We start from the raw sequence: 12,769 nt of genomic DNA, 5'->3' as shown, positions 1-12,769 counted from the left end.
GACACCATCTGAACCAAATAAGTTTATCTTGGTCTCATCAGACCACAGGACATGGTTCCAGTAATCCATGTCCTTAGTCTGTTTGTCTTCAGCAAACTGTTTGCGGGCTTTCTTGTGCATCATCTTTAGAAGAGGCTTCCTTCTGGGACGACAGCCATGCAGACCAATTTGATGCAGTGTACGGCATATGGTCTGAGCACTGACAGGCAGACCCCCCACCCCGTCAACCTCTGCAGCAATGCTGGCAGCACTCATACATCTATTTCCCAAAGACAACCTCTGGATATGACGCTGAGCACGTGCACTCAACTTCTTTGGTCGACCATGGCGAGGCCTGTTCTGAGTGGAACCTGTCCAGTTAAACCGCTGTATGGTCTTGGCCACCGTGCTGCAGCTCAGTTTCAGGGTCTTGGCAATCTTCTTATAGCCCAGGCCATCTTTATGTAGAGCAACAATTCTTTTTTTCAGATCCTCAGAGTTCTTTGCCATGAGGTGCCATGTTGAACTTCCAGTGACCAGTCAGTATGAGGGAGTGTGAGAGCGATGGCACCAAATTTAACACACCTGCTCCCCATTCACACTTGAGACCTTGTAACACTAACGAGTCACATGACACGGGGAGGGAAAATGGCTAATTGGACATTTTCACTTAGGGGTGTACTCACTTTTGTTGCCAGCGGTATAGACATTAATGGCTGCGTGTTGAGTTATTTTGAGGGGACAGCAAATGTACACTGTTATACAAGCTGTACATTCACTACTTTACATTGTAGCAAAGTGTCATTTCTTCAGTGTTGTCACATGAAAAGATATACTCAAATATTTACAAAAATGTGAGGGGTGTACTCACTTTTGTGATATACTGTATACACACACTATAGTGGCACTGTAAATGAAATCATTCCAATATGTTATAATCTATGTTTGATATAATCACAAGGCTGTAAATCATTCAGTGCTTTATTTAACATACATTAAAGATGACATTGTTACATTTTATTACAGAAATCACATTTTCATAATGTATTACTATTATGAGTAGTATGTAATAATCAAAATCTCTGAACTTCCATACTAAACATGAGCTCCTGTTTTCATATCAATTAAAGACTTGCCAACATGCCCGCATTTTGCGTACCAACTACGCAATTTTCTGTCCATGTACGCGGGTACCAGATCAGAGATAAAGTATGCAGAAATGAATAGGGCCTGGTTTATTTTTTACATTTTAATATAAAATATAAAAAATTCACTGAGTAAATCTAACATCCCGATTCTCGAGCTGCAACACACAGACATGTACGGAGTTTGTGTCAACGGACTTGGAGATTAATACATCATTATTCGACGTAGCTACCCCGTGTCAGCCCCTCCTGTTTGTTGTGATGCTGATTTTTTCCGACTGTCAGCTGTACGTAAACACGAACAAATCCCTTTTCCACTCCGTGTGTTGTGGAATCACTCACTCATTGTTTCAAGCTAATGTTAGCGAACATAAGATAGACATTCAGTGGGGTCTAAAGTGCCAGCAGTTCACTTGCATTTGCTAGTGAAATAAATTAAATGCAAACACGAAAAATAACTGGTCCCATTCATGTGAGTGTGATATACATTTCATTCTGCGTCCCATTAGTTCTATTTTCCACGTAACATTACGAGGATCACGCAACCTGATAGACTCTAACTGTAATTATGATCCACGTCACAAAAATCTCCCTCGGTACAGACATTGAGTGCCCTCGTTGCCAAGAGGGTTTCAATGACTGCCAGAGGAACTGTTTGCCACGAGAAGTCTATATGTTATATGTTGATTGATAAGGCTAAATCTGCTAGCTACCAGGCAAATCTGTCTAGGAAATGATTTTAATCTCCAGAAGATTTGTTCTCATCCACTGTTTCCTATCATAGCTTTTTCGTTTTTAGTATGGTTAACATGTTTGACACTGAAGCTCTGCTTCAAACATTTGTTCTCATCATTCGAGTTTAAATCGTGGATAAGACGTTTGTACATTTTCTCCCTAAGCAACTTACTTGTTTTATAGAATGTAAAAATTAAAAAAAACTCCAAGAATAAAGGCCCTTTGTGAGTTCTTTCTAATTAGATCTTGTTAGTGACTTTTACCATATGTGTAAATGGAATGCTGTCAAGAAAGTATTCCAACCTAATAAAGACTTGAATTGGTACAATTCTATAATTGCGATCAGACACACAAACAGTGCGCGCACGAGCGTGCAGGGGGAAAGAAAACCCTTGAATCTCCAATTTGCCGTTCGCGTCTGGTACTCTAAAAAGCTGGACAGGGTTGGCAGGTCTGCAATTTAATGATGTAAAATGAACAAACAAAACTAGGTCTACGTAACTTCCAGAAATTAAAACTAGTCTTTAAATATAGAGACTGACAATTGACAGGACAGTCTAAATTCTTACAGAATTGGAATGACCCAAACTCTGTATAATACATGGACAGTAAGGTATAGACCTACACTACTGACATTAGCAGAGAAAGTAGCATCACACTGAATGGGATTTTATTTTCTTGACACAGATTAAGTCTAGTCCTGGCCTAGAAAGCAGTGTCAATGGATATTCTCTATTGAGCTCGCTATTTAGTCCATTAGGAATAGGGTTAATATGGTCCTGGAAACTTGCTCAATCTTTATTATTTATAATTGTATTAAATTCCCTGGAACACAATGGCCAGACTACAGCCAAAATCTTTTTAGCATTTAAAAAAAAAAAATCTCTATTGAATTTCATAATTTCACTGTTTTCACGGGGGAAAGCACCCAGGCACTCTGATTTGTGATTTGGCTTTAGGTGTAAAAAAATATTGCAGACGGTCTGGGAAACCAGCCAAATAGGTTTAAACCTTGCTTACATGGCAGATCGTTGTTAGAGGAGATGTTGAATCAGGGGACTGAACAGCAGGACAAATAACATAAGCAGAGAGGAGGACCTGTTATATGTTGATTTACCTGGAGAGAGAAGATTGAAATAACTTGTTCAGACCTGTCCATCACTCTGCAGTATCATCAATTTGGTATACTTTCCTTGCACAATAAGTATCTTGAATTAACGGCATTTTAACCTCTGTGTCTTACCTACAGGTGCTGGCGTGACCTGGATCTGATGAAATTTTTGAGTTTCAACCTGACATGCTAATGGGGGAAAAATGTAGTAGTTAGAGATCCCAAACATTACTTATATTATTAACCAAGTTCTTCATAAGTATACCCAGAGAGGGCGATTTTGTTGCCACCATGGCTCAGGTATGTTACCTTCCACTGTGAGATGAACCGTGCTAACCGGCAGCCCATGGGAATCCAACACGGTATAGGTCCCACAGTTGTCTATTTTCAACCCTTTGAGGACCACAAACCCTTCAGCCTCCTCAAGACGACCCCTGTTGACCTCCTCTTCACCCCTCATCCACAGGACCGTCAACTCTGTGCTGTTCCTCCCCTGGAAGACCACTTTCATGGCCTGGGGAGTGTGGAGCTTCAGGGCCAGGTTTTCACCCACCCTCAAGGACTCCTCGGACGTGTAGTCTGGAGAGAATTACAGAAGAAATTAGGTAAGATATCGTGAGGAAAGTGGAATGCTGGACCAATCTGAAACTGTGACTTCTGCACTTTTCAGGTGGTCTAAATGAAGTGCAGTGCCATAAAGTTAACTTCTGATCACTTTCACCTGGCCTTATAGCCCCACCTTGTAGTAAAGATAGTTCTACCCTTACCATGGACTGAGAGCTGGACACTCTGGATGAACACCCGCCTCTTATTACGTGCCCTGTCAACCACCATGAAGCTCTCGTAAAGGCCCACATCCCCAAACTGCACGTCATGCAAGATCAGAGAGCAGTCTCCCTCCCACAGCTTTTCCTCAGGTACCTCCGCCCGCCCCTCAAACTCGGTTGCCTGCCACCGTAGCGCCCCCATCTGTTCAAACACGGTCTCGTCAGGTGTCTGCCACTGGACATGGCAAACTGGGACGTTGTCTAGCTGGGACTTCCACTTGCAGGGAAGGATGGCTTGGCTTCCCACATTGCAAGAGATGGAGACAGGAATGGAATGCAGGGGGGAGGAGGCTGTAGGAGAAAGTTGGAACAAATGATTGGCAAAAAAACTACAAATCCATGATTTCCCAATGTTCATGTTCTAATTAAGCAATTAGAACATGAACACAGGGTGTGGTATATGGCCAATATACTACGGCTAAGGGCTGTTCTTATGCATGACGCAATGCAGAGTGTCTGGATCCAGCCCTTCGCCATGGTATATTGGCAATATACCACCAACCCCGAGGTGCCTTATTACTATTATAAACTGGTTACCAATGTAATTAGAGCAGTAAAATTACATGTTGTCATACCCATGGTATATTGTCTGATGTACCACGGCTTTCAGCCAATCAGTATTCAGGGATTGAACCATCCAGTTTATAATTGTGGATAGAGTTAATTTATACTCACCAACATAGCCGACAATCCACAGACAATGAAGATGTATGAAATGTCTAAAAAAAGAAAAGGAAGAAGAAGCAGGATAAGAGGAAAGCATATATATATATATATATATATGCTATTGATGTAAAGCATTATGGCCCTCGCTACATATTCGTCAGACCCACTGGCTCCAGGTCATCTATAAGTCTATGCTAGGTAAAGCTCCGCCTTATCTCAGCTCACTGGTCACGATAACAACACCCACCCGTAGCACGCACTCCAACAGGTATATCTCACTGATCATCCCCAAAGCCAACACCTCCTTTGGCCGCCTTCCAGTTCTCTGCTGCCAATGACTGGAACGAATTGCAAAAATCGCTGAAGCTGGAGACTTATATTTCCCTCAAACTTTAAACATCAGCTATCTGAGCAGCTAACCTAGCTCTGCAAACTGTACATAGCCCATCTGTAAATAGCACACCCAACCTACCTACCTCATCCCGATATTGTTTTTATTTACTTTTCTGCTATTTTGCACACCAGTATTTCTACTTGCACATCACCATCTGCTCATCTATCACTCCAGTGTCTATTTATTGCCTTACCTCCTCACGCCATTTGCACACACTGTATATAGACCCAATTCTTTCCATTGTGTCATTGACTGTACGCTTGTTTATTCCATGAGTAACTCTGCGTTGTTTGTGTCGCAGTTGTAAATGAAAACTTGTTCTCAACTAGCCTACCTGGTTAAATAAAGGTGTGATAGAAAATAAAATGTAAAAACTGTTGTCAAACAAAAGTCACAATTATAGAAAAATAATACAATTTGTTTTACTTTCATATACTGCAAAGCGATCTCAAATAATTTAAAAGTTTGAAACAACATCACTAGCATATCTGACTCTAATTGATATTATAGCTTTAAAATATTAAGATTTTGTCAACGGCATGAAATCAGTTTCGTTTCTCCAAACCAGTTAGGATTCTATTGAGTTCCTTTAATAAAGCGGCTGGCTGTGCCCTTCTCTGAAAACGAAACTTAAGAATATTGCGGTCCTAATTGCACGCGGTGCATCTAATTTAGTAAACAATCTTGTCCATACATGATGTCATCCACCAAGAAATGCGTACATCTATCTTCTCGTTTAAATTAGTTGCCCGATGTGAGCGCATAGCCTAGTGATGCACAGTGAATACAATAGGAAACAAGCATTTTGTCTGGGCAGATTCAATTAGAAGAAAAATAATTGTTTAGATAATTTGCTAATTAAAATAAATACATATGTGTCGCTTACCGGTCCTTGTCTATGCCATACATTTTCATTGAAACAGACTGCGAGTAGGCTGACTCCTCGAACTTGTAACAAACTGACAGTAGGCTGACCTCTAGAAATGTGTGATTGAGCAGTGGCAGCAAGCATACAGCATAAGCCTCGGGAGCGTCAGCGGAGTTACCAGAAACGAAACCTGGGGAAGAAATAGGCCTGCCTACTAATTAGAGATTAATTTAATTTTAAGAACGGGGAACTTCGCAGCAAAAAACAAGCCACACTGTCTCAATCGCAGCTCAGTTTTTGCACAACAAATGTGGTGGTCTCTTTCAGGCCCATAAGTACCGCCGTCATTCAGGACAGGTGCACCTGTTTTGAGTCCCACATTTTTTAGCCCAAAAAAAGATACAATTATGTCAAATCACGTTATACGTACAGTAGCTTTGATTGGACTGATCATGTCAACATCATCCTTTCAAAATCTTAGCAGTCATTATCATGAATCAAGTCGACAATCTACTGGCAAATCCTTTTCAATCCTTGTCATATGAAGACAAGTGTTGTAGGAAAACCCTCAAACGGATCACTAATACCTTTGACCTTACACAGCTAGTTAAAGGGCCAACCAGGGTGACTTGTTGCTCTAAAACACAGATTGATTTGGTGTTCAGGAATAAACCAGAGAGAGTGACTAAATCATTCAATATGGTTACTGGGCTATCTGATCATAATCTGACACTTATAGCCAGAAAGCTGTCTAAGAGCAGGTTTAACCTCTCTACTGTTAGAAAGCCTGATCAACTAAGAATACCTAAGAGTGAATTAAGCTATTTTGATGATCTCTTGTCCTATGCAGACGTGGAAGCTGATAGTCAAGTTTTTCTATCCACAATCCAGACTACATTAAATGGTTTCCTAAAGAAAATCAAATCCAAACCTGGCCAAAAGAGCACTCTTCCTTGGCTAAATGGAGAAATCTGGAAATTGATGAAAGAACAAGATTATTATCTAAAAATAGCCCTAAGATCCAAATTAGAGCATGACAGACGTAGGTTTACCATGTTGAGAAATAAGGTGATGAAAGAAATCAGACAGGCCAAGGCAAACTTTTTTATTAAACATAATTGGTGAAGCAAAGGGAAATTCTAAACTGATCTGGGAGAATCTAAAAAAGTTAACAGGGAAAGACCATAGTAACACTGCAAAAAGACTAGAAATCATGGTGAATAACAATCTAACACAGGATGCAGTCGAAATAGCAATAGCCTTCAATTCCTACTTTATTGACTCTGTCAGGGTACTGACACAGAACCCCTCCACTGGTTTCTTGGGCTCAGTGCTAGTAAATGATGCTCAACCTGTCTTCATCATAAGGGAGGTTTCTGAGTCAAAGGTGGACAAGGTGATTAGCTCACTAAAGAACTCTAAAGCCAAAGATGTGTTTGGGATGGACTCTACCTTTCTTAAAAACTACAAAGAGTCACTCATTGGCCCCATTACTAAGGTCACGAACACATCTATTGGTCTCGGGGTGTTTCCAAGGGTATGGAAGTCGGCCATAATAACGGCCATCTTTAAATCAGGCGACCCTGCTGACGTGAGTAACTACAGGCCCATTAGTATACTACCTGTGGTGTCAAAGGTTGTTGAAAAGTGTGTAGCAGAACAACTGATTGCCCACCTCAACAACAGCCCCTTCACATTACATTCCATGCAGTTTGGCTTCAGAGCGAAACACTCCACAGAAACGGCCAACTGCTTTCTTCTGGAAAATGTGAAGTCCAAGATGGACAAAGGGGGTGTTGTTGGGGCTGTGTTTCTGGACCTAAGGAAGGCTTTTGATACTGTTAACCATGAGATTCTCATCACAAAATTGTCCAAGTTCAACTTTTCCCCCGATGCCTTGAGATGGATGAAATCATACCTTGAAGGCAGAACTCAGTGTGTCAGAGTGAGCAATGAGCTGTCGCCCACTCTTAGCTATGATGTGGGTGTGCCCCAAGGGTCAATACTGGGGCCCCTCCTGTTCAGCCTGTACATTAATGATCTGCCTTCTGTCTGTACTGGGTCTGAAGTTCAAATGTATGCAGATGATACAGTGATATATGTGCATGCAAAGAGCAAACAACAAGCTGCACAAGAACTCACTACTGTAATGGTCCAGGTTACAAAGTGGCTCAGTGACTCGTGTTTGCATCTCAATGTGAAAAAAACTGTTTGCATGTTCTTCACAAAGAGGGCAACAGATGCTACTGAGCCAGATGTCTATGTGTCAGGGGAGAAGCTACAGGTGGTATCTGATTTTAAGTACCTTGGCATCATACTTGATTCCAACCTCTCTTTTAAAAAGCATGTGAAAAAGGTAATTCAAATAACCAAATTCAACCTAGCTAATTTCCGATTTATACGAAATTGTTTGACTACAGAGGTAGCAAAACTGTACTTCAAATCTATGATAGTCCCCCACTTAACATACTGCTTGACTAGTTGGGCCCAAGCTTGCTGTACAACATTAAAACCTATTCAGTCTGTCTACAAACAGGCTCTCAAAGTGCTTGATAGGAAGCCCAATAGCCATCATCACTGTCACATCCTCAGAAAGCATGAGCTCCTGAGTTGGGAAAATCTTGTGCAATACACCGATGCATGTCTTGTATTCAAGATCCTAAATGGCTTGGCTCCCCCTCCACTCAGTATTTTTGTTAAACAGAAAACCCAAACATATGGCAGCAGATCCACAAGGTCTGCCATGAGAGGTGACTGTGTAGTTCCCCTAAGGAAAAGCACCTTTAGTAAATCCGCTTTTTCTGTGAGAGCTTCCCATGTCTGGAATACACTGCCATCAGACACACATAACTGCACCACATATCACACTTTCACAAAATGCTTGAAGACATGGCTAAAGGTCAATCAGATTTGTGAACATGGTCCCTAGCTGTGTGTTGCCGCTTTCCATGTCTGTTGTCTGTAACTTGTGAGGTGTGGAAACACTTTGTTGCTTTTATGAATTTTGTCTTGCTGCTTTTTGTTCTATGTTGCTCTGTCTGTATGCTACGTCTTGCTTGTCCTATGTTTCTATGTCTGTATGCTATGTCTTGTTCTATGTTGCTATTGTCTATATTGTAATTGTTTTTAATAACCTGCCCAGGGACTGCGGTTGAAAATTAGCCGGCTGGCTAAAACCGGCACTTTTACTGAAACGTTGATTAATGTGCACTGTCCCTGTAAAAATAAACTCAAACTCAAACTCAAGAGAAATTATAGATAAAACGTATCGGTGCTCATCGGCCATTGGACATAAACATTTCACAACAAGTTGGAAATCGCAAATTCAACAATGAGTGTTTTGGAAGGAAGTAAGCACAGCACAACAAGGTGAGTCCAAAAATGTCTTGTATGCCTCTGCGTAAATGATGTAATATGCCAGGGAAATATACACTGCTCAAAAAAATAAAGGGAACACTTAAACAACACAATGTAACTCCAAGTCAATCACACTTCTGTGAAATCAAACTGTCCACTTAGGAAGCAACACTGATTGACAATACATTTCATATGCTGTTGTGCAAATGGAATAGACAACAGGTGGAAATTATAGGCAATTAGCAAGACACCCCCAATAAAGGAGTGGTTCTGCAGGTGGTGACCACAGACCACTTCTCAGTTCCTATGCTTCCTGACTGATGTTTTGGTCACTTTTGAATGCTGGCGATGCTTTCACTCTAGTGGTAGCATGAGACGGAGTCTACAACCCACACAAGTGGCTCAGGGAGTGCAGCTCATCCAGGATGGCACATCAATGCGAGCTGTGGCAAGAAGGTTTGCTGTGTCTGTCAGCGTAGTGTCCAGAGCACGGAGGCGCTACCAGGAGACAGGCCAGTACATCAGGAGACGTGGAGGAGGCCGTAGGAGGGCAACAACCCAGCAGCAGGACCGCTTCCTCCGCCTTTGTGCAAGGAGGAGCAGGAGGAGCACTGCCAGCGCCCTGCAAAATGACCTCCAGCAGGCCACAAATGTGCATGTGTCTGCTCAAACGGTCAGAAACAGACTCCATGAGGGTGGTATGGGGGCCCGACGTCCACAGGTGGGGGTTGTGCTTACAGCCCAACACCGTGCAGGACGTTTGGCATTTGCCAGAGAACACCAAGATTGGCAAATTTGCCACTGGTGCCCTGTGCTCTTCACAGATGAAAGCAGGTTCACACTGAGCACATGTGACAGACGTGACAGAGTCTGGAGACGCCATGGAGAACGTTCTGCTGCCTGCAACATCCTCCAGCATGACCGGTTTGACGGTGGGTCAGTCATGGTGTGGGGTGGCATTTCTTTGGGGGGCCGCACAGCCCTCCACGTGCTCGCCAGAGGTAGCCTGACTGCCATTAGGTACCGAGATGAGATCCTCAGACCCCTTGTGAGACCATATGCTGGTGCGGTTGGCCCTGGGTTCCTCCTAATGCTAGACCTCATGTGGCTGGAGTGTGTCAGCAGTTCCTGCAAGAGGAAGGCATTGATGTTATGGACTGGCCCGCCTGTTCCCCAGACCTGAATCCAATTGAGCACATCTGGGACATCATGTCTCGCTCCATCCACCAACGCCACGTTGCACCACAGACTTTCCAGGAGTTGGCGGATGCTTTAGTCCAGGTCTGGGAGGAGATCACTCAGGAGACCATGTGCCACCTCATCAGGAGCATGCCCAGGCGTTGTAGGGAGGTCATACAGGCACGTGGAGATCACACACACTACTGAGCCTCATTTTGACTTGTTTTAAGGACATTACATCAAAGTTGGATCAGCCTGTAGTGTGGTTTTCCACTTTCATTTTGAGTGTGACTCCAAATCCAGACCTCCATGGGTTGATAAATTTGATTTCCATTGATAATTTTTGTGTGATTTTGTTGTCAGCACATTCAACTATGTAAAGAAAAAAGTATTTAATAAGAATATTTCATTCATTCAGATCTAGGATGTGTTATTTTAGTGTTCCCTTTATTTTTTTGAGCAGTGTTAATATACCACAGCTAAAAAAGTAATACTAAGTGTATGTTGTGTAGTAAACTGTTAGTAGCCCATGTGCCTCATGCTAATAATTTGGTCCCCTTTCCCCTCTTAATTTCACCTACTGTTCTGACTTGGCACATGTAGCCTATAGCCTGCTTTAGAGAAATGTAATCATTGAATATTGTAAGAGCTTTCATTGTCTGCTTATATGACCCCACTATTTATCCTATGGTTCTGACTTAGTGTACAGGGAGAATTCTGTAAGAACAGCCCATGTTCTGAATTATGTCATTGTACATTTAAAAAATGCTGAACAAATAGCTATATTGACAACGTCCGTCCTAGCTCACTCAATAATGTCTTAATCGAAATTACGGATTGCCTCTTATCCGCTCGTCGTTCCCTTATGCCATAGATTGTACATCTCAATTGACAGTAGAAACCACATTTGTTAAAAAAAGTAAGCCATATCAGCTATGTTTTTTAAAAAGGCTGAATGAACTGTTTCGCTGCCAGACAAGGTGCCGTTGATAGCCAGGTGTAGCAGTGGTAAGGTGTTGGTACTGCTGTTGGGACAGTTTTATGTAGGCCCTAACAGTTTGTGGTAACGGTTTGTCACTGTTATAGTGCAATTAATGTATTGTTCAGTGTTGTGTTGTGTAGTGGCTTTGCTGGCATGCATAATGGTGTTTTCCCGCTAATCGCATTATGGAACAAACATTCACACAGTAGCCTACTGTCTTGTCCGCATTGCTGTGCTTATAGTGCGAAGAAATAATAGTGTATCAACATTTTAAGCTAAGCATTCTGATCTGTTGAATGAGCCTTATTGCTTTAGATATTTTTGTGGATGTAGCATAGGCCTACTGGTTGTATGAATTCAGGATCTATCGTCCCACAACTGTCCCAGAGTCTGTTTTGAATATAGGCTATTTCTTTCTCGCACAGAACGACAAGCTGACCAATAGAATATACACTTCCTAAAACTGGGGTGCAGCTCCTAATATTGGTTTACATATCAGACAAAGCTTAGTCTGCTTTTTAGGTTTGTTTTGTTTCCTGTTTATCATTAGGGGCCAGGTAAAGAGTAAGCACTTCTACATAACCAGTGGTTGACTGTCAGGGTACATAGGCTACTCGTCATCAATTCTGTTCAAGGTTTCTGTTTCTGCTCAGCTCTTCTCCCACAGCTCTCCTAGCTCTGGGCTGAGCAGCAGTGTGTGGTAACGACGGTGTGGTTTGTGTTCCAGACGCAGAAGTGGCAGAGAGGGAGGTGATGTCACGTTGGACACTCCTGGCCTGTGTTGTCCCCGGTCTCGGCCTTGTTTGGCGCCCTCTGTGTCTTTGGACTCTGTTTCCGGTCAGGTGAGCTTGCTGCCCTAGATTTACAAAGGCTACATTTATAGAGGAAAGTTTGCACTTCTTTTTAATCAATGCATCAAAACAAAACATTGTTTTATACATTTAATTATATATATAAAAGTAACAAACAGTAGTTTAATATGAATTAACCATTCATTAATGCATTTTCAAATCACTAAGCATATCTTCATGTAGATTACTGATAAAGACACCAACAAACTAGCAGGCTAATTGTTCATATACAGTGCCCCAGGGAAAGTATTCAGACCCCCTGACGTTTTTCACAATATGTTAGGTTACAGACTTATTCTAAAATTGATTAAATAAATAAAATCAAACATTGTAAATCAATAATTGGAAATTAAATACCATAAGAATACCACCAGGTGGCAGTGTAGTATATTGTTGCTGTATTGATGCTGTGACTACAGCTTTTCAATAGGGAAGTCTTTTTCAGCGTCATCCAAACGAACATTTTGGAGTTATATGTACTTAAAGCGCTCTTTTCCCAAAACAACTGGTTGAAAATATGTGGTTAGATGAGGCGGGGTCACTGGAAATAAAGTATAATGTAAATAAACAATGCACACTTATTTTAAGTCATTTTATTACACTAGAACACATCCATAATAGGAGCCTCTCAGGTGAAGGCTACATTTACACTGCAAACATCTCAAGCAATCTGAT

The 12,769-nt window shown here is 41.8% G+C and overlaps 1 protein-coding gene across 1 annotated transcript; it reads right to left on the bottom strand.

The window, feature by feature from the left end:
* Nucleotides 1–944: 944 nt before the first annotated feature.
* On the bottom strand, nt 945–6,000 carry LOC129831222 (uncharacterized). Its single transcript, XM_055894390.1, has 6 exons — nt 5,744–6,000; nt 4,473–4,516; nt 3,738–4,088; nt 3,280–3,549; nt 3,103–3,159; nt 945–2,976 (listed from the first exon to the last, which is right to left on the bottom strand). Exons 1-6 carry the CDS (start codon nt 5,770–5,772, stop codon nt 2,894–2,896), a joined length of 834 nt encoding a protein of 277 aa, XP_055750365.1. The 5' UTR covers nt 5,773–6,000; the 3' UTR covers nt 945–2,893.
* Between the last annotated feature and the right edge of the window lie 6,769 nt (nt 6,001–12,769).

This window comes from Salvelinus fontinalis, chromosome 32 (genome assembly GCF_029448725.1).
Source record: "Salvelinus fontinalis isolate EN_2023a chromosome 32, ASM2944872v1, whole genome shotgun sequence".
NCBI lineage: Eukaryota > Metazoa > Chordata > Actinopteri > Salmoniformes > Salmonidae > Salvelinus > Salvelinus fontinalis.
Note: the sequence above shows the minus strand (reverse complement) of the source record. Positions and strands in the feature narration are given on the sequence as shown.